The sequence below is a fragment of the Oncorhynchus masou genome, chromosome 31 (assembly GCF_036934945.1).
Source record: "Oncorhynchus masou masou isolate Uvic2021 chromosome 31, UVic_Omas_1.1, whole genome shotgun sequence".
Lineage (NCBI taxonomy): Eukaryota > Metazoa > Chordata > Actinopteri > Salmoniformes > Salmonidae > Oncorhynchus > Oncorhynchus masou.
The window spans coordinates 54203972-54226433 of NC_088242.1; the positions used below are offsets into that span (position 1 = coordinate 54203972).

At 43.1% G+C, this 22462-nt stretch overlaps 1 protein-coding gene across 4 annotated transcripts in view; it reads left to right on the forward strand.

Annotated features, from left to right (window-relative positions):
- Window positions 1–22462, forward strand: part of LOC135524122 (suppressor of tumorigenicity 7 protein homolog) — an 86908-nt gene that overhangs the window by 56902 nt on the left and 7544 nt on the right. For all 4 annotated transcript variants that reach the window (XM_064951330.1, XM_064951331.1, XM_064951328.1 and 1 more), the window contains 12 exons: window positions 12679–12761; window positions 14192–14351; window positions 15043–15097; window positions 15726–15841; window positions 16540–16615; window positions 17037–17191; window positions 17374–17471; window positions 18036–18150; window positions 18580–18652; window positions 18983–19085; window positions 20086–20236; window positions 20521–20613. In XM_064951330.1, coding sequence (XP_064807402.1) covers window positions 12679–12761; window positions 14192–14351; window positions 15043–15097; window positions 15726–15841; window positions 16540–16615; window positions 17037–17191; window positions 17374–17471; window positions 18036–18150; window positions 18580–18652; window positions 18983–19085; window positions 20086–20236; window positions 20521–20613 — 1278 coding nt within the window. The remainder of the gene's footprint in view (window positions 1–12678; window positions 12762–14191; window positions 14352–15042; window positions 15098–15725; window positions 15842–16539; window positions 16616–17036; window positions 17192–17373; window positions 17472–18035; window positions 18151–18579; window positions 18653–18982; window positions 19086–20085; window positions 20237–20520; window positions 20614–22462) is intronic.

Here is a 22462-nt window from a genome sequence, read left to right on the forward strand (position 1 = left end):
TCGACCTTCTTTTCAAAATGGTTGACGAAGTCATCTGCAGAGAGGGAGGAGGGGGGGGAGGGGGAGGAGGATTCAGGAGGGAGGAGAAGGTGGCAAGAGCTTCCTAGGGTTAGAGGCAGATGCTTGGAATTTAGAGTGGTAGAAAGTGGCTTTAGCAGCAGAGACAGAGGAGGAAAATGTAGAGAGGAGGGAGTGAAAGGATGCCAGGTCCGCAGGGAGGCGAGTTTTCCTCCATTTCCGCTCGGCTGCCCGGAGCTCTGTTCTGTGAGCTCGCAATGAGTCATCGAGCCACGGAGCGGGAGGGGAGGACCGAGCCGGCCTGGAGGATAGGGGACATAGAGAGTCAAAGGATGCAGAAAGGGAAGAGAGGAGGGTTGAGGAGGCAGACTCAGGAGAAAGGTTGGAGAAGGTATGAGCAGAGGGAAGAGATGATAGGATGGAAGAGGAGAGAGTAGCGGGGGAGAGAGAGCGAAGGTTGGGACGGCGCGATACCATCCGAGTAGGGGCAGTGTGGGAAGTGTTGGATGAGAGCGAGAGGGAAAAGGATACAAGGTAGTGGTCGGAGACTTGGAGGGAGTTGCAATGAGGTTAGTGGAAGAACAGCATCTAGTAAAGATGAGGTCGAGCGTATTGCCTGCCTTGTGAGTAGGGGGAAGGTGAGAGGGTGAGGTCAAAAGAGGAGAGGAGTGGAAAGAAGGAGGCAGAGAGGAATGAGTCAAAGGTAGACGTGGGGAGGTTAAAGTCGCCCAGGACTGTGAGAGGTGAGCCGTCCTCAGGAAAGGAGCTTATCAAGGCATCAAGCTCATTGATGAACTCTCCGAGGGAACCTGGAGGGCGATAAATGATAAGGATGTTAAGCTTGAAAGGGCTGGTAACTGTGACAGCATGGAATTCAAAGGAGGCGATAGATAGATGGGTAAGGGGAGAGAGAGAGAATGACCACTTGGGAGAGATGAGGATCCCGGTGCCACCACCCGCTGACCAGAAGCTCTCGGGGTGTGCGAGAACACGTGGGCGGACGAAGAGAGCAGTAGGAGTAGCAGTGTTATCTGTGGTGATCCATGTTTCCGTCAGTGCCAGGAAGTCGAGGGACTGGAGGGAGGCATAGGCTGAGATGAACTCTGCCTTGTTGGCCGCAGATCGGCAGTTCCAGAGGCTACCGGAGACCAGGAACTCCACGTGGGTCGTGCGCGCTGGGACCACCAGATTAGGGTGGCCGCGGCCACGCGGTGTGGAGCGTTTGTATGGTCTGTGCAGAGAGGAGAGAACAGGGATAGATAGACACATAGTTGACAGGGTACAGAAGAGGCTACGCTAATGCAAAGGAGATTGGAATGACAAGTGGACTACACGTCTCGAATGTTCAGAAAGTTAAGCTTACGTAGCAAGAATCTTATAGACTAAAATGATTGAAATGATACAGTACTGCTGGAGTAGGCTAGCTGGTAGTGGCTGCGATGTAGCTAACCTAGAAAATCGCTCTAGGCTAAACAATTGACTTAGATACAAAGACGGCTATGTAGCTAGCTAGCTACGATCAAACAAAACAAACCGTTGTACTGTAATAGTTACTACAGTGCTGCTATTCGGGGCTAGCTGGCTAGCTACGTTAAGAGAACGACAATAGCTGGCCAGCTAACCTAGAAAATCGCTCTAGGCTACACAATTGTCTTAGATACAAAGACGGCTATGTAGCTAGCTAGCTACGATCAAACAAAACAAACCGTTGTACTGTAATAGTTACTACAGTGCTGCTATTCGGGGCTAGCTGGCTAGCTACGTTGAAAGACCGACAATAGCTGGCCAGCTAACCTAGAAAATCGCTCTAGACTACACAATTGTCTTAGATACAAAGACGGCTATGTGGCTGGCTAGCTACGATCAAACAAATCAAACCGTTGTACTGTAATGAAGTGAAATGAAAAATGTGATACTACCTGTGGAGCGACGCGGAATGTTGACCGGGTAGTTGGAGTTCAATTCGGTAGAGGTTGGCTAGCTGTTGGCTAGCTAGCTAGCAGCATTTCCTACGTTAAGGACGACAAATAGCTGGCTAGCTAACCTCGGTAAATTAAGATAATCACTCTAAGTCTACACACTCTAAACTGCACAATTATCTTGGATACGAAGACAGCGAAGACAACTATGTAGCTAGCTGACACTACGCTAATCGAGTCGTTCAGTTGAGTGTAATAGTTTCTACAGTGCTAGTGGACAGTGGATGTTAGCTAGCTGCTTAGCTAGCTGCTGGGCAGATACGTTAGGACGACGAAATACGATAATATGCAATTGTCGTTGATACAAAGACGGCTATGTAGCTAGCTAAGAAGAAATTGCTAAGATAAGACAAATCAAACCGTTGTACTATAACGAAATGTAATGAAATGTAATGAAAAGTTATACTACCTGCGGACCGAAGTGTAGATGCGACCGCTCGCTCCAATCCTCAGGTTGTTTTTAGTTATAATAATCAATAATATTTCAACTGGACAAAGCTTCATTAATATAAATGAAAACAAGAAAGCGCGCTCTCGGTCGCGCGCATGAAAAACCTCTGGTCCACTCATTCAGAGTGGTCTTACTCCCTCATTTTTCAGAATACAAGCCTGAAACAATTTCTAAAGACTGACATAGGAAGTGCAATTTGAGTCCTAAATCAATGGAATCTGAAAAGGCAGTCAATGGAAAACTACAAACACAGAAAAATAATCCCAACTCCTGGATGGATTTTTCTCATGTTTTCGCCTGCCATTTCAGTTCTGTTATACTCACAGACATTATTTTAACAGTTTTAGAAACTTTGAAGTGTTTTCAAGGATAATTTTGCTCTTGTAGGTATCAACATTTTCTAAAACATTTTTGGGGATGAAACATTTCATTTGTCCCATAGAAATAACAGATTTATACATGGAAAAACAGTCAAACATTTTATCAAAAGGAAGAATGTTTTGAAGTGACTGTCCTATATTTGAGAGAGATAAGGAAGCTAATCATTTTTACCATGGAATTAGTGCCAGTCAAAAGTTTGGACACACCTACTCAGTCCAGGGTTTTTCTTTTATTTGACTTTTTTCTACATTGTAGAATAATAGCAAAGACATCAAACTATGAAATAACACATATGTCATCATGTAGTAACCCAAAAAGTGTTAAACAAATCAATGTATTTTTGTATTTGAGATTCTTTGAAGTAGCCAACCTTTGCCTTGATGACAGCTTTGCACACAGCTTTGCATTCTCTCATCCAGCTTCATGAGTTAGTCACCTGGAATGCATTTCAATTAACAGGTGTGCCTTGATAAAAGTTAACTTGTGAAATTTCTTTACTTCTTAATGCATTTGAGCCAATCAGTTGTGTTGTGACAAGGTAGGAGTGGTACACAGAAGATAGCCGTATTTGGTAAAAGCCAAGTCCGTATAATGGCAAGAACAGCGCAAATAAGCAAAGAGAAACGACAGTCCATCATTACTTTAAGACATGAAGGTCAGTCAATGCGGAAAATCTCAAGAACTTTCTTGAAGTTTCTTCAAGTGCAGTCTCAAAAACCATCAATCACTATGATGAAACTGGCTCTCCTGAGGACCGCCACAGGAAAGGAAGAGTTACCTCTGCTGCAGAGGCTAAGTTCATCAGAGTTACCAGCCTCAGAAATTGCAGCCCAAATAAATGCTTCACAGAGTTCAAGTAACAGACACATCTCAACACCAACTGCCCAGGGGAGACTGTGTGAATCCAAATCTTATCAAATCAAACTTTACTTGTCACATAAGTGTAGACCTTACTGTAAAATGCTTACTTACAAGCTCATAACCAACAAACAGTGCAGTTAAAGGAAGAGTTAAGAAAATATTTACCAAATTTTTTAAAAAGTACCACAATAATATAACAATATATAGATCTGGGGACCCATGCCAAATCTTTTCAGTATCCTGAGGGGGAAAAGGTTTTGCTGTGCCCGCTTCACGACTTTCTTGGTGTTTTTAGACCATGAAAGATAGTTGGTGATGTGGACAGCAAGGGACTCTTGACCCGCTCCACTACAGCCCCGTTGATGCTCTTGAAACTCCCCATCCCGGATCCGGGATCGTGAATAAAGCCTCAGGCTCATTAGCATAACGCAACATTAACGATTTCTGAAAATCGCAAATAAAATGAAAATAATGCGCCTACTCTCAAGCTTAGCCTTTTCTTAACAACACTGTCATCTCAGATTTTCAAAATATGCTTTTGAACCATAGCAATTCACTAATTTGTGTAAGAGTATGCTAAGCTAGCTTAGCATTTTGAGTAGCATTTAGCACGCAACATTTTCACAAAAACCAGATAACCAAATAAATAAAATCATTTACATTTGAAGAGCTTCGGATGTTTTCAATGAGGAGACTCTCAGTTACATAGCAAATGTCCAGTTTTTCCTGAAAGCATCTTTGTGTAGGAGAAATCGCTCCGTTTTGTACATCACATTTGGCTACCGAAACGAACCGAAAATGCAGTCACCAACAACGTCAAACTTTTTCCGAATTAACTCCATAATATCGACCGAAACATGGCAAACGTTGTTTGGAATCAATCCTCAAGGTGTTTTTTCACATATCTCTTCATTGGTATATCGTTCGTGGAAGCATGCTTTCTTCTCTGAATTCCATGGAAAAATACTTGCAGCTGAGTTTTGCGCACCAATTTCGGCGCAGGACACCGGGCGGACACCTGGTAAATGTGGTCTCTTATGGTCAATCTTCCAATGATATGCCTACAAATACGTCACAATGCTGCAGACACCTTGGGGAAACGACAGAAAGGGCAGACTCATTCCTCTCGCATTCACAGCCATATAAGGAGACAATGGAAAACGGAGCCTCAAAAATCCTGCTCATTTCCTGGATGCCGTCTCATCTTGGTTTTGCCTGTAGCTCACGTTCTAGGGCACGCACAGAGAATATCTTTGCAGTTCTGGACAGAGTATTTTCTTTCCAAAGCTACCAATTATATGCATAGTCGAGCATCTTTTTGTGACAAAATATTGCGCTTAAAACGGGCACGTCTTTTTATCCAAAAATTATATTGCGCCCCTAGAGTTTCAAGAGGTTAATGGGGGCCTGTTCGGCCCGCCTTTTCCTGTAATCCACGATCAGCTCCATTGTCTTGCTCGCATTGAGGGAGAGGTTGTTGTCCTCGCACCACACTGCCAGTTCTCTAACCTCCTCCCTATAAGTAGGATAATTGTAATCATAGGTCATCAGTATTTTCCAATGCTTGCATGTTAGCAAGTACAATTGTTGGCAGTGGGAGTTTACTCGCTCGGCTACGGATTCTCAAAAGGCAGTCCGATCCGCGTCCCCTTTTCCTCTGTCTTTTCTTAACGCAAATTACGGTGATCTGGGCCTGTTCCCCGGGAGCAGTATATCTCTTCCAGTCCATGGTGAGTAATCCCAGTTCTGATGTCCAGAAGTTATTTCTGGTCATATCAGACGGTAGCAGCAACATTATGTACCAAATAAGTTAAAGACAAGTTACAAACAACGCAAGAAAATGAACTAAATAGCACAATTCGTTACGGGCATGTAAATTGTCAGCCATCCTCTTCGGCGCCAGCTTAAAAACAACTTTTATAGTCGATTTGCTGCAAAGAAACCATTACTAAACAACAGCAATAAGAAGAAGACTTGCTTGGGCCAAGAAACATTAGCAATGGATATTAGACCGGTGGAAATCTGTCCTTTTGGTCTGATGAGCCCAAATTTTGAGATTTTTGGTTCCAACTGCTGTGTCTTTGTGAGACACAGTTCGTGAACGGATCATCTCCACATGTGTGGTTCCCACCGTGAAGCATGGAGGAGGTGGTGTGAGGGTGCTTTAATGGTGACACTGTCTGTGATTTATTTAGAATTCAAGGCACACTTAACCAGCATGGTTACCACAGCATTCTGCAGCTATACGCCCTCCCATCTTGTTTGCACTTAGTCCCACTATCATTTATTTTTCAAAGGACTATGACCCAACAAACCTACAGGCTGTGTAAGGGCTATTTGACCAAGAAAGAGAATGATGGAGTGCTGCATCAGATAACCTGGGCTCCACAATCACCCAACCTCAACCCAATTGATTTGGTTTGGGATGGGTTGGACCACAGAGTGAAGGAAAAGCAGCCAACAAGTGGTCAGCATATGTGGGAAATCCTTCAACCATTCCAGGTGAAGCTGGTTGAGAGAATGCCAATAGTGTGCAAAGCTGTCATCAAGGAAAATCGAGGCTACTTTGAAGAATCGCAAATATAAAATATATTTTGATTTGTTTCATACTTTTCTGGTTACTACATGATTCCATATGTGGTATTTCATAGTTTTGATGTCTTCAGTATTATTCTACCATGTAGTTAAAGGTATAAAAAAATAATAATAATTGAATGAGTAGGTACTGTATATATACTGTATGTCCTTGAATGAGTTGGTACTATATCATTTTTGTAATTTAATGAAATAAAGTAAATATTAATGGCCAGCTCGTGAGGCACCTTGATGATGTGAGGCCTGAGGAAATGGCCTCTTCTGTCTAATGGTAAGTCCACCAGTGCATGGGAGTTTGTTTGTGCGCTCTAATTGTTTCAAAGTCAAGTTGTTGGCCACTGATGAGCATTGCAATTATACAAGGTGAATTGCTAAATTCGTTCCTACCAGTTCGGCTCGCAGCAGGTACTGCTTTTGTTCGAACGAGAGGGAATGGTCTCCCACTGTGAGTACCTCAGATTATCAGCAGTGAGATTCTCGTTGTTTCATGCTTTAACACAGTCTACTTCAGAATTTTCTCTCAGTACATAATTCAAAACGACACACTGTAGGATACTTCAAAACAACAATGTATAACTCCAAGATCTAAATGATGTGATGAAATGGTTGGTATGCAGATGCTGCATGGATGTTTTCATTGGTAAAACTTCAAATTATATTATTCACTATTGAATGCGGTGATGTTTTTGTCTTACGGTAACAATATACTATGCTATTATATTTTGGTTCTGTAATGTAGAATACTATCATTATGTGATCTTGCAGACATTGATTCAGCTTTGACCTGAATGTATTACGCGATCACCATTCGCCTGAGTAGCCTTTTCTCTACGCGTAAGGTAGAGAATATAAACATGCGCAGAACGTCATCTGCAGATGCGTTTAGGGATCCTGTAGGTTCTTTAGTCAGGCCGATTAAAGATTCAGAAAAAGTCGGATCTGCAGCTGCTGCCTTTTTCCTAAAGGCCAACTGTTGCGCGTGAACTGGCGCATGCATGTTCTGTGGTATATTTTGTATTTACACAACGTTTCTGCGAGCGTGTCCTGCTTCCATGATCATCCTGATCAGAACAGCGGCCACCCGGGTGTCCCAGCATTACTAGAGGTCGCATCTACTGGTCTGCAATGACATTTTGTTGTCTTGATTATTAAGCCAGTTGACATTTTCTGTAGACATGGTGCAACCGGTGGTGGGCCAGCTAGGTCTTAATTGCCCTTTTACTGATGAAATAATGAAACTTTGAGTGAAGAGCTGGTAATATGTTGCAGTGTCAATTATAATGCAACTCAACTGAGCCAAGACCCAAAACGAATCATTGCATCTAGTCCTATTCATCACACGTGGACGTTTCATTTCCTCTGTGTTATGAGGTCAGACAGACTTGAACCTGCATCCGCTTCTGCAACAACATCATCCTACAGATTCAATCTTTCACGGGGCTGTACACACTGGAGGACAGCTGTATCTTCACCGGTACACAAAGTGTAAGGCAACCCCCCCACACACACATGTACATAGGCCTACTGTTTGCCACTCTCTCTCCATCCGGTAACTTCCTCTCCCATAGAGTGTAGCCTGTTTTAGGTCGGTGAGGCTTTGACTGCTCCATAATGCTACCCTCTCAGGAGGAGAAGGAAGCCACTCCAGAGGGTGGAATAGCTACAGCTGGTGCTGCAGTGTAGTAGTTGGATGGACTGGCCGTGTGTGTGTGTGTGTGGTTAATAGAAGAGCGCGAGGCATGTCTGAGTGGTGTCTTTGTCCCAGCCTCTCTCTCTACAACTGGCTCCTTGAGAAGGGACACCCAGCTACCCTCTGGTCTAGACGGGCATCCAACCACCCTGTTATCTACCGCCACTGACAACTACACCAGTGTTTCCCCTACCATAAATGACATGGATAAAGATGCCTGGCCTAGTTCTGTTGCCCATCTGCCTAAAACCAATTTGAAACCAGTGTTTACATCATTCACCTTACCAGCATTGTGTTTCCACATCTTTTTTTCTTGCCAGTACATGATGTACGGTACATTCTGGCGTACTACTACAGTATACACATTCCACCATCCAGGCCAAAAACTCATCACTGGCCACCTCATTATGGGATGATCTGGTTTTAAGGATTTGCCTCTTCAGTCTGCGTAGCGGGGCTTTAGCCTAGGCTGATCCCATGTGTGGTGAATCCCATGTTAGTCATGTGTATGATGGCTAGCCCACCTAGCAGTGAACATTGTGACATTGCCGTAACACTGACACCACTGTGCTGATCTCTCCTGTCGTGTTGCATGAAAGAGTGTGTGTAAAAACCCTTTATCATGAGATCCTCATTACGGGGTCATTCCATATGATTTCAATACCTTTCTGACTGCACCCCTTTTGATTTGAACGAAACCTTCTATACGTATTTGCCCATGGTAGAAGCAATGTTCCCTCTAAGCTCCGGGCAGCCCCCCAGGGACTGCCGGCAAAGAAGCAGGAGATTGAACTTCACTCAACTTTCTAGAGTTTTCCCCTGTTAGTTAACGCGATCAACGTTTCCCTTTACTGTGGGAATTGTGATCGAATCAATGCAATATTAGCCACTTTAAATGCGACATACCGAAACACAATGAACTAGGCAAGAGATTTTGTTGTAGGCAGCGCGCATCGTAGTAGGATTCTATTGCATTGACGGGCACAACTCAGGCCCCTACTCTACACAGACCAGTTCGCAATAACCGATCAGAGCTGCAGTAGGCTTATATGCAAATAGGCTATTGCTATATATGGATTTGTACCATTCACTTCGAACTAGACTGTTTTACAGCATGAGTGGTCGCAATTATTCTGCTTTTGTTTTGAGATCAATGCGAGAGCTGCATGTAGCCACGTGTGCACATTTGTTCATATTCTTTGCTAGTTAATGAGTTATTAGCCCAGTTATAGCTAATTTGTATTCAGCAATGTGGGAGTGATTGCTCCCTACAAGAGCACAAAATGTGTGCATTTCTAGCCATCTTTAAAAAGCGAGTCAGGTGAAGAGCTTTTTTTTGTCTTAAAGGGGCGGTGTTATATTTTGAGACCGGCTTGAATAAGCTAAGTAGCCAATCGGCAGAGGGTAGTATCATTTGTCTGATTCTCTGTAATAATGGTGTGGGAATAATAATGAATTTTATTTTGTCAAGTGGTTTCTTGCATCAAACAACACAGCAAAATGTTCAGTCACCTCCTTGTCTGAAAGACAAATGGATAAATCGGTTGATGTCAAGCCGTGCATGTTTTTTTTCAAAGTCTCATGGAATGTAGGCCTGCATTGGCTGCTACTGTGAGCTGAATGATAGAACATCTATTTCCATGTTAAAATGTTATCTGATGCATTTTCTCCATTGTTTTTAGCCACAGTAGCCTACTTGGCCACTGTTAAAACAGTAAATTAAAGTGGGTACAGCCTCAGTGTTCACAGTAAACGCAAACCAGAAATTTCACAAGTTTCAAGTTTGCGCTCAACAGACCTGAAATTTGCTCAGTGACGAAAAATCTTAGAGGGAACATTGGGTACAAGTGGTCAGAAAGTTCATTTTTAGAATCCCAAAACATTCAGGAGAGAGTGCATTTTGAATGCGCCACCCTACCACGAGCCTTCTATGTCTTCATCACTGAAAAAGATGAATGGTTGAGTTTGATATAATTTGAAAGCTGAAAAACACAGTTGTCAAACTGTTTTATGATTGATAAATAAAAAATGATTTTAAGATTAAATGTACATTTTCTATAAATACATAAATGTCCCCCCCAAAAAAAATAAAAAATAATCTTAATGTTCATTTACAGTACCAGTCAAAAGGTTTGACACATCTACTTATTCAAGGGTTTTTATTTATTTTACTATTTTCTACATTGTAGAATAATAGTGAAGACATCAAAACTATGAAATAACACATATGGAATCATGTAGTAACCAAAAAAGTGTGAAACAAACAAAATATATTTTAGCTTCTTCAAAGTAGCCACCCTTTGCCTTGATGACTGCTTTGCACACTCTTGGTATTCTCTCAGCCAGCTTCATGGGGTAGTCACTTGGAATGCTTTTCCAACCGTCTTGAAGGAGTTCCCACATATGCTGAGCACTTGTTGGCTGCTTTTCCTTCACTCTGCGGTCCAACTCCTCCCATACAATCTCAATTGGGTTGAGATCGGGTGATTGTGGAGGCCAAGTCATCTGATGCAGCACTCCATCACTCTCCTTCTTGGTCAAAAAGCCTTTACACAGCCTGGAGGTGTGTTTTGGGTCTTAGTCCTGTTGAAAAACAAATGATAGTCCCAATAAGGGAAAACCAGATGGAATGGCGTATCGCTGAAGAATGCTGTGGTTGCCATGGTGGTTAGGTGTGCCTTGAATTATAAATAAATTACAGACAGCGTCACCAGCAAAGCACCCCCACACCATCACTCTTCCATGCTTCACGGTGGGAACCACACATGCAAAGATCATCGGATCACCTACCCTGCGTCTCACGAAGACGGTTGGAACCAAAATTCTCACATTTGGACTCATCAGACCAAAGGACAGATTTCCACCAGTCTAATGTCCATTGCTCATGTTTCTTGGCCCAAGCATGTCATCTTCTTATTGGTGTCCTTCAGTAGTGGTTTCTTTACAGCAATTTGACCATGAAGGCCTGACTCACACACTCCTCTGAACAGTTGATATTGAGATGTGTCTGTTACTTGAACTCTGAATCATTTATTTGGGCTGCCATCTGAGGTGCAGTTATTTGCCGATTTCTGAGGCTGATAACTCTAATGAACTTATCTATCCTCTGTGGCAGAGGTAACTCTGAGTCTTCCTTTCATGATAACCAGTTTCATCATTGCGCTTTATGGTTTTTGGACTGCACTTGAAGAAACTTTCAAAGTTCTTGACATTTTCCGGATTGACTCACCTTAAAGTAATGATGGACTGTCTTTCTCTTTGCTTATTTGAGCTGTTCTTGTCATAATATGGACTTGGTCTTTTACCAAATAAGGCTTCTTCTGTATACCACCAATACCTTGTCACATCAACTGATTGGCTCAAATGCATTAAGAAGGAAAGAAATTCCACAAATGAACTTACGAAAGCACACCTGTTAATTGAAATGCATTCCAGTTGACTACCTCATGAAGCTGGTTGAGAGAATGCCAAGAGTGAGCAAAGGGTGGCTACTTTGAAGAATCTCAAATATTTTGGTTACTACATGATTCCATGATTACTACATTATATCATAGTTTTAATGTCTTCACTATTATTCTACAATGTGGAAAATATTCAAAATAAAGAAAACGCTTGAATGAGTAGGTGTGTCTAAACTTTTGACTGGTACTGTATGTAAGCTTAAACCCTATTTTACCTCCTCTGAGGTGTTTTTATGCTCATCATCGGTTGAGACACAGCAAACCGTTGAATACAAGGTGGGTGTCGTGTTTTGACTGATAAATGTACTAAAATGTGAATAAAGCTACAATATCAACTTTAAAATGTTACCACAAAGATGGTTGGAGGTCCACACATGAGTGAGAATAGTGACTTGAGTGAGAATATCCATTGTTATAAGTTAAAATGTCAATCTTCCATAGGAAATCAAATGAAATCATAGAAATATAGATAATAGAATAGACGGCGGGGGGTCGATGGACATCTTACTGGTAGTAATTGGAAGTTAGTTTCATTAAATGTTAATGGTATACCAGCTAAATTGCAGGGGTCTGAAGGGATAGGTCCATTCTATGAATTCTCTTTCTATGATTGAAATGAAACACCCTGTATTCAAGAGTTATGCGGTGTCTCAACTGATGATGGGAATAACACAAATATATCAGATGTCAAATAGGGTCTAAGCTACAACATTTGTGAAAATGAGAAAAATCGGAATTCATACGTTTAGATAATTGACGGTTAAACAACAAATAAATATATATTTTAAACATTTTTTCAATAAATCCTTGAATAGCAAGACAACCCTGTTTTGTAAGCTTTCAAATTAAATCAAACTCAACTGTTTCTCTTTTTCAGGGATTAAGATGTGGACATTTCGTTGTAGGGCAGGGTATGCGAGATGGGTCAACTTTGAGCACCAACATTTCCTAAATGTTTTGACATTCAGGTCCGAGAGGTCGCTTTCTGACCACTTCCACCATGGGCAAATGTGTGAAAGGTTTCTTTCAAATCAAAAGGTGTACAGTCCGAAAATGATTGAAATCAGATGGAACGATCCTACCGTATCATAGCTAGCTGGAATATAGCCTAATATAATGGTAATAAAAGGGATTTATGCTACAATACAGCTTTTTAAAATTCTTATCGGAAATGTGTTTTTGCCTCTCTTTTTTTTACAGAAATGCTAACAGTGTTTTTATTTTTCTGTATCTCCTCTATAGTAAGCATGTTTCTGAACACCCTAACCCCCAAGTTCTACGTGGCTTTGACGGGGACCTCCTCCTTGATATCTGGACTCATACTGGTAAGTTGATAATATTATGCCATTTAGCACGTTTATCCAAAGCGACTTATGTATGTACGTACGTACGTACATTTTATTATATGATAATCTATGCTATTTAGCAGACCATTTTATCCAAAGCAACTGACTTACAGCACAGGGAGTGCGTAGCCTACACTACACTTAAATATTATGTGAAGCCAGTGGGAATTGATCCCACAACACTGGTGTTGCTATCGCCGTGCTCCTGCCACCTGAGCCACACAGGATCACCAAGTTGAGCCCTCATTTGTCTAGTACAGTGATTGAACTGTGCTGCAGTGGTCTTCCTTACAAGGAGAAGAAAAAGAGAAGAGCTACAAGCTAGCGAACCCCCTACCTCTCTCCGTAGACTGGCCAGTTTGTTTAGCCGCCTGGCAACGACGACGAGTCTCACAGGCCTCTTAATGTGTCCTATGAATAATTACAGCGGAGAAGAAATTCTGTGTACTGGGCTCGGCTGTGATGTGTTGCAATACAGATGCATATCAGTTATATGAATTACAGTCAGTGGAGACTGGAGAGGTTTAGATAATTGAGTGGTCACTTTAGGACAGTACGTTACTCCATCGCCAGCTCTAGATGTAGCCTTGATACGAAAGCGATACCGTTGGTGTGTATGGACTAAGACCATTAAGGTCGAGGAGTGTGTGCGTGTTTGCGGACACGGAGTCTGAGTTGCATTTCGGGGGCATCTTGTCTTGATCAGGCCATGCTAAAACAGAAGTATCTGATGTGTAGATTGCCTGTGTGCAACCTCTGTATAAATGTGTATCGGACGTGCAATTTGTCTCAACTTCAGTATTTAGACCTCTAACTTCCAAACATTATGCTATGTTAGTTTGGGTTATGTTGTACTTAAAGCGGCATACCAAAATAAGACACTATTACAACGTCTCAGTCGTATGAAGTAGCCCAAATGGTATTGGACTGAATCGACACGGCCCTAAAGACGGATTGAAATATTTTTTTAACCTTAAATAAATAAATAAACTAGGCAAGTCAATTAAGAACACTTTCTCATTTACAATGGCGGCCTACCAAGAGTCAAAAGGCAATCCCGTTGGGACGGGGGCTGGGATTAAAAATGTAGGACAAGAGACACTACGTCAAGAGAGACCTAACACAACACGACGACAACACATTGTAGCAGCACAACATGGTAGCAGCACAAGCATGGTACAAACAATGTTAGGGACAGACAACAGCACGAAGGGCAAAAAGGAAGAGACAACAAAAGATCAGGCGACGCAGACACAAGTGTCAGTAAGTGTGTCCATGATTGAGTTTTTGAATGTAGATGGAGATAAAAACTGAATAGAACACATACATATAAGTATCATATTGTTTCTTTATGGCTCGAACCCTGCTGAATCATCCCTGAATGAACTGCCTCCTGTCTGTCCCATCAGATATTTGAGTGGTGGTACTTCAGGAAGTACGGTACTTCCTTCATCGAGCAGGTGTCAGTGAGCCACCTGCGCCCTCTGCTGGGCGGCGTGGACAACAGCTCCCCAACCAACTCCAACAGCAGTAACGGCGACGCAGACTCCAACCGACAGAGTGTGTCCGGTAAGACTCAGAGATTTACTAGATAGGTAGAGCATTCGATAGATATAAACAATTATTTACTGAAGAGGTATATATGTAAATGCTCCATCTAGTGTTCGCCCTTATGCTAGAGCAGTGGTTTCCAGCCCGGATTACTAAACCCCCTGAAGGGTACCTGGCCCATCCACAGGGGTACTTGGAAGACTCATGAGATCATAGGCCTACTGGTAAAATGCACACGAGGGGGTACTTCAGGGGTACTCTGGGCAGAGCAGAATTCAGTTGGTGGTACAGTAACTGACAAAAGGGTTGGGAACCACTGTGCTCGAGCGTTTACTACAGCCAGAAGTATAGAGACGCAACCCAGCTCACTTAGTAGAGGTGCCAGATAGAGCATTTACCATAGAAGTCTTCTTTGTTTTGCCCACACACTTGATTAGAGGCATGTAGGCCTACGACACCAATAGGAAATCCAATGCGTGTGTGTTTTTTGTTGGGTTCAATGGATTATCTGGGCCGTGTTGAATCAACACGGCATGATTGGAGAAATGGCTTTTTTAATTATTTGCTGTTGTAATCCCCCTGTCTGGTAAAGGAGAGTGATTTTAAGATGACAACTGGCTAGTGGTGTTTTATTTGTGGATTTGGGATACTTAGGACTCTACTTTGTCTGACACACCCAAACAATGTCTTTCTCCTTTTGTTCCCCCAGAATGTAAAGTATGGCGAAATCCACTGAATTTATTTCGAGGGGCGGAGTATAACCGGTGAGTCACATGATCCCTCACCCTTTCTGGCTCTCTCCTCCCTCACTCTCCATTTTGTTTTCTTCTCATCCTCCTCACTCCCTCAATAACTCCTGATTTTCTCTCTCTCTCTCTGTCTCTGTCTCTGTCTCTCTGTCTGTCTGTCTGTCTGTCTGTCTGTCTGTCTGTCTGTCTGTCTGTCTGTCTGTCTGTCTGTCTGTCTGTCTCTCTCTGTCTGTCTCTGTCTCTCTCTGTCTGTCTCTGTCTGTCTCTGTCTGTCTCTGTCTCTCTGTCTGTCTCTCTCTCTGTCTCTCTGTCTCTGTTTCTCTCTCTCTCTGTTTCTCTGTCCTGCTATGTGTTCCCGCTCTCTCTCCCTGGAGAATTGGTAGCAATGGCTGGGGCTGATATGCTGTCCCATGGTGTCAGCTTTAATGCCAACAGGTTGAGAGAATCCCTGCCTCACCAGGAGCCCACACTCATAAATTAGATCAGTGCTGCCTCGTGACTCCTCATCAGCTTTTTCCACCTCTCTTTTCTCTTTCGCTCTTCTCATCTGTCTTCTCTTCAACTTACCTCTCTCTTTCTCTCTCATGCCCCCTAGACTTAAAAAAAACAAACTTAACTGTGTGTGTGTGTGCGCGCCCTCCAGGTATACGTGGGTGACGGGCCGAGAGCCACTCACGTACTACGACATGAATCTCTCGGCACAAGACCACCAGACCTTCTTCACATGTGACTCAGACCACCTCCGGCCAGCTGACGCCAGTAAGGAACACACACACACACACACACACTCACACACACACACTTTCACACAAACACATTCACACGCGCGCGCACACACACAGTCAATCTCACCCCATCTCCAGGAAGGTTTGATTCATGTTCACAAGTGTTGTCATCGTGACCTCTCTGACCTCAATAACACAAACTAACGTGTTTGTGTCTTCAGTAATGCAGAAAGCGTGGAGAGAGAGGAACCCACAGGAACACACATTCACACTCACACACATTCACACTCACACACATTCATTCACACTCACACACATTCATTCACACTCACACACATTCATTCACACACACACACATTCATTCACACACACACACATTCATTCACACACACACATTCACTCACACACACACATTCACTCACACGCACACACATTCACTCACACGCACACACATTCACACACACACATTCACTCACACGCACACACATTCACTCACACGCACACACACACACACACACACACACACATTCGCGCACGCACACACATTCACACACGCGCGCGCACACACATTCACTCACACACACACACTTTCACACAAACACATTCACACGCGCGCGCACACACACAGTCAATCTCACCCCATCTCCAGGAAGGTTTGATTCATGTTCACAAGTGTTGTCATCATGACCTCTCTGACCTCAATAACACAAACTAACGTGTTTGTGTCTTCAGTAATGCAGAAAGCGTGGAGAGAGAGGAACCCACAGGCACGCATCTCTGCTGCACACGAAGCCCTTGAACTAGAGGAGTGAGTAGTGCTTATTTCACCTACAGCGCTATCATGCCGTGTAACGTGGTTGGCCTCAGTTCACTCATGCGTGTAAATAATCCCATTAGTTCTCCACGAGGACTCTTCATTAATAAATCATTCGTAAATATAATTTCACCTCAATTGACTGAAGCGAAGTGGAATCAACCACATCTCTGCTGTATACAACCCAAATGAAAAGTGTAAGATGCACACATAAAATACTGTTTGTAGCTAATATAGTAGGTTATTGGCCTACCTCTGACTTGTGCAAACAGCAGATTTGCACATTACTATCTTCTTTTATTATATTTTTGCTTAGTGCAGGTACTTGGTCTCCCCCTGTTGTATCCTCCAGCTATGCCATCTTCTGCTGTGTCATTTCCCCCCCCCCCCCAAATTCTCTCTCTGTTCCTCTCAGCTGTGCGACAGCGTACATCCTGCTGGCAGAGGAGGAGGCTACCACCATCGTGGAGGCAGAGAAGCTCTTCAAACAGGCTGTGAAGGCAGGAGAAGGTTGCTACAGACGCAGCCAACACCTTCAACACCACGGAGCGCAGTATGAGGCACAGCACAGTGAGTAGAGTACACACACACACGCAGTCGGACATACGCACCCGCACTCAAACGCTTACATATACGCAAATAAATGCATTCGTGGGTGCGCACTGACTGATTCGTCTGAATGTGCATGTGTCTGTAAGCATGTGTCCGTGTGTCTGTTACACCAGCTAAAATAACCTTGCTGTGTCTCTCAGGAAGGGACACCAATGTTCTGGTATACATTAAGAGGAGACTGGCCATGTGCTCTAGAAAGCTGGGACGGACCAGAGAAGCTGTCAAAATGATGAGAGACGTAAGTACAGTATACGCCAAGCTGCCAGGGTGTTACAGGTGAATCCTAGTTTCCACTTTAGTTTGAATGTTCAGTTAGTCCAAGGGGGGGAACTAAGTGAAAATTGTACTTGAGTGACAGTTAGGATTTGCCCCGTTTTTATATGCCCACGTTTTCAGTCACGATACATTTTCAGTGGTGATATTCTCTGACATTTATTCAATTGGGGGGTATTTGATAAGGACATGTATCAGTAAATGTAAAAAAAGAAAAATTCTAATAAATTCTACCATCTCAGATAGACCATGTAGGCCTGATGGGGCCTGTGGATGGGGGGGTTTGAGGTAGCCTGATCCCAGATCTGTTTGTGCTGTCACATGCCATCCCCTATTGTCATTGTCATGCCAATTCTGCCATGACAGTAAAAAGGGGATGACGACAAGGCAGCACAAACAGATCTGGGACCAGGCTCGGTCTGAGGCTGTGTGGGACTGGGCGGGGGTGAACTAAAACTCATGTTGCTGACTGTGTTGTGTTTCACTGCCTGTCCGGTATTACATGTAACAACAGTTGTATGTTTTCCAGTTAATGAAGGAGTTCCCTCTCCTCAGTATGTTCAATATCCATGAGAACCTGCTGGAGTCGCTGCTAGAGCTACAGAACTACGCAGACGTACAGGCCGTACTAGCCAAGTACGACGGTAGGACACACACACACACACTGGCGCGCGCACACACATACACACAGTGAGTGAAAAGAGTCCACGTTAATCGTTGCTTATTGGTGACGCTCGAATGCTTCTATTACAGACATCTATGCAGCGCTAACAATGTCACTTGTGGTTGTATTTCTGTGGATTAGACGACCAGCCGCAAGGGGAAGTTTGTATGACAGACATTAGATAACGAAAGTCATAAAATGCAAATAATTAGATAATAGATGAATACTTCTAACCATTATGACTTGAAGTAAAGTGAGACTGTATTGTAGTAAAATCCTGACACCTTGTAAACCCTTCTGTGTCTTATCCCAACTGTCCTATTCTCCCCTGTCTACTGTCATTTCATTGTGTGTAATTGTTATTTTTCCTCCACTTAACACTGTTCATGTCTGCTTTGTCTCCTCGCAGATATTAGTTTACCCAAATCTGCAACAATATGCTACACAGCAGCTTTGCTCAAAGCCAGGGCGGTATCGGACAAGTGAGTATCCTTTTACTAATGTTTAAATTGGCACCAAGCGGAGTACCTGGATTAATATTTAAAAGTTAGCCTGGGGCTATTTGTGCGACACAGAGAGAATGGTAATGAGCGATTTGCATTTTGAAATTGGTTCGGGGTCATTTTATTTTAAAATAGTTGTGTATTGTGAAAACACCTTTTTTTTCTTAGCCCTTTATGCCTGCCTTCACGCACACGTTGACACTTTCATACACTCAATAATCCACATTCTCACACACACACACACACACACTGATCCCCCACCCACACACACACACCCATCTTTGAGAGTGTCCTTTCTTCCCCATGCAGGTTTTCTCCAGAGGCAGCATCGAGGCGAGGGTTGAGTACAGCAGAGATGAATGCTGTAGAAGCCATACACAGAGCTGTGGAGTTCAACCCACACGTCCCCAAAGTAAGGCGCAACAATGGAGCTACGCACTTAACACTGCTAGTAGCATTATTGCTACTGTACCTCCACACACTGAACACAAAAATATAAACGCAACGTGTAAAGTGTTGGTCCCGTGTGTCATGAGCTGAAATAAAAGATCCCAGAAATGTTCCATTCTCTCACACAGCTTATTTCTCTCAAATTCTGTGCATAAATGTGTTTGCATCCCTGTTAGTGAGTGTTTCTCCTTTGCCAAGATAATCCATCCACCTGACAGGTGTGGCATATCAAGAAGCTGATTAAACAGCGTGATCATTACACAGGTGCACGTCGGACTGGGGACAATAAAAGGCCACTCTAAAATGTGCAGTTTTGTCACAAGATACAATGCCACAGATGTCGCAAGTTTTGAGGGAGTGCGCAATTGGCATGCTGACTGCAGGAATGTCCACCAGAGCTGTTGCCAGGGAATGTAATGTTAATTTCTCTACCATAAGCCACCTCCAAAGTTGTTTTAGAGAATTTGGTAGTACGTCCAGCCGCAGATCACGTGTAACCACACCAGCCCAGGACCTCCACATCCAGCTTCTTCACCTGCAGGATCATCTGAGACCAGCCACCGGGACAGCTGATGAAAATGAAGAGTATTTCTGTCTGTAAAAAAAAGGGGGAAAAAGGCTTTTTGTTGGGAGAAACTGATTCTGATTGGCTGGACCTGGCTCCCAAGTGGGTGGGCCTATGCCCTCCCAGGCCCACCCAGCCATTTGAAATCCATAGATTAGGGCCTAATTAATTCATTTCCATTTTTCCTTGCATTTATATTTTTGTTTGGTGTACTACTACTATTACAACTACTGTGCTTCTAATGGTGCTACTTAAATGAAATGCTGATTGATGTTCTCCCAGTTGTAAGATAACTGGTATAACTTTGCATTAAAAAGTGTGTATGTTTATGTTGTTGTTCATTTTCTATTGCACCTGCTGACTCTCGCTCTGCCCCCCCCTCACCTTCTCTCCACAGTACCTGTTAGAAATGAAAAGTTTAATACTGCCCCCAGAGCACATTCTGAAGCGAGGGGACAGTGAGGCCATAGCCTACGCCTTCTTTCACCTGCAGCACTGGAAGAGGGTGGAGGGGGCCCTTAACCTGCTCCACTGTACCTGGGAGGGCAGTGAGTAACACACACACACACCATCAGCTTTACATTATATGGCATAACAGCTTGTTGTGTTTCACATTTTGCCTTTACTCTGTAATATGCACATATACACACACACACAAACGTACACATTTCGAGGGCAGCGATTATAATAAAACATTTTTAAAGTTTTTTCTCATGGTACTCCATTTTGATGCATAACCAGACCCCCCCACCCCCACCCACTTCTTGGCTCAACACAAACATTTGTACATGACTGTACCTATTCTGAATGCTGTGTCTTCTGTCCTCCCCAGCTTTTAGAATGATCCCCTACCCTCTGGAGAAAGGCCACCTCTTCTACCCATACCCCATCTGCACCGAGACCGCAGACAGAGAGCTGCTACCAAGTAAGAGACGCTCTGGATTCTAGTTTGTGTGTGTATGTAGGTATGTATGTAGGTATGTATGTATGTATGTAGGTATGTATGGACTGAGTGTACAAAACATGAATATTAAGTTGCACCCCTCCCCTTTTGCCCTCAGAACAGCCTCAATTCGTTGGGGCATGGACTCTACAAGGTGTAAAAATGCTGGCCCATGTTGACTCCAATGCTTCCCGCAGTTTTGTCAGGTTGGCTGGATGTCCTTTAGGTGGTGGACCATTCTTGATTCACATAGGAACCTGCTGGGTTTTTCACGCTCAACATCGTTGCAGTTCTTGACACACACAAACCGGTGCGCCTGGCACTTATTACCATACCCTGTTCAAATGCACATAAATATTTTCTTTCCAATTCCCCTTCTGAATGGCATACATATGCAATCCAGGTCTCAATTGTCTCAAGGGTTAAAAATTCTTATTTTCCCTGTCTCCTCATCGACACTGAATTGAAGTGGATTTAACAAGTGACATCAAAAAGGGATCATAGCTTTCACCTGGTCATTCTATGTCATGGAAAGAGCAGGTGTTTCTAATGTTTTATACACTCAGTGTATGTGTGTGTACAGTGTGTTGACTGAGTTGTTGTGTGTGAGGTGTACTCTTGGGTTAAAATTCTCTGTCACTGCAACTGATTTCAGTCATATGGATGACGCATGAGGTTTGGGGGGGGATTATTATTTTGGGTTAAAGGCCCAGTGTAGTCAATTCCTATATATTTTCAAATAATTGCCCTTTTTCTGGCCCGCAAATAAATGTAGACAAACAAATCGGTCATAAAAAGGTCTGTGTGGCCCTCGAGTCAGAGTTTTCCCACCGATCTGAGGTTGACTTAAGTTTAAGTAATGGGATTTCTTTTAGCTTCAACCCCTCTGAACTGTGTGTGTGTGTGTGTGTGTTTGTGTGTATACAGTGTTGACCCTGACAATGTATCTCTCTGTGGAAGCAGTGTGTCATAAGGTGTTGGTGTACATTGTGTGTGTATACAGTACCAGTCAAAAGTTTGGACACACCTACTCATTCCAGGGTTTATCTTTATTTTTCCGATTTTGTAAATTGTATAATAATATTGAAGACATTAAAACTATGAATGAAATAAGACGTATGATGGAATCATGTAGTAACCAGAAAAGTGTTAAAACAAATTAAAATGGATTATTTATTCTTCAAAGTTTCCACCCTTTGCCTTGATGACAGCTTTGCACACTCTTGGTATTCTCTCAACCAGCTTCAGGAGGTAGTCACCTGGAATGCTTTTCCAACAGTCTTGAAGGAGTTCCCACATAAGCTGAGCACTTGTTGCTGCTTTTCCTTCACTCCGCGGTCCAACTCATCCCATACCATCTCAGAATGCTGTGGTAGCCATGCTGGTTAAGTGTGCCTTGAATTACAAATAAATCACAGACAGGTTCTTCAAAGTAGCTTCCCTTTGCCTTGATGACAGCTTTGTACACTCTTGTCATTCTCTCAACGAGCTTCATGAGGTTTTCACCTGGAATGCATTTCAATTAACAGGTGTGCCTTGTTTAAAGTTAATTTGTGGAATGTCTTTCCTTTTTAATGCATTTGAGCCAATCTGTTCTGACAAGGTAGTGGAGGTATACAGAAGATTTGGTAAAAGACCAAGTCCATATTATGGCAAGAACAGCTCAAATAAGCAAAGAGAAACAACAGTCCATCATTACTTTAAGACATGAAGGTCAGGCAATGCGAAAAATGTAAAGAACTTTGAAAGTTTCATCAAGTACAGTCGCAAGAACCATCAAGCGCTATGATGAAACTTGCTCTCATGAGGAGTTACCAGCCTCAGAAATTGC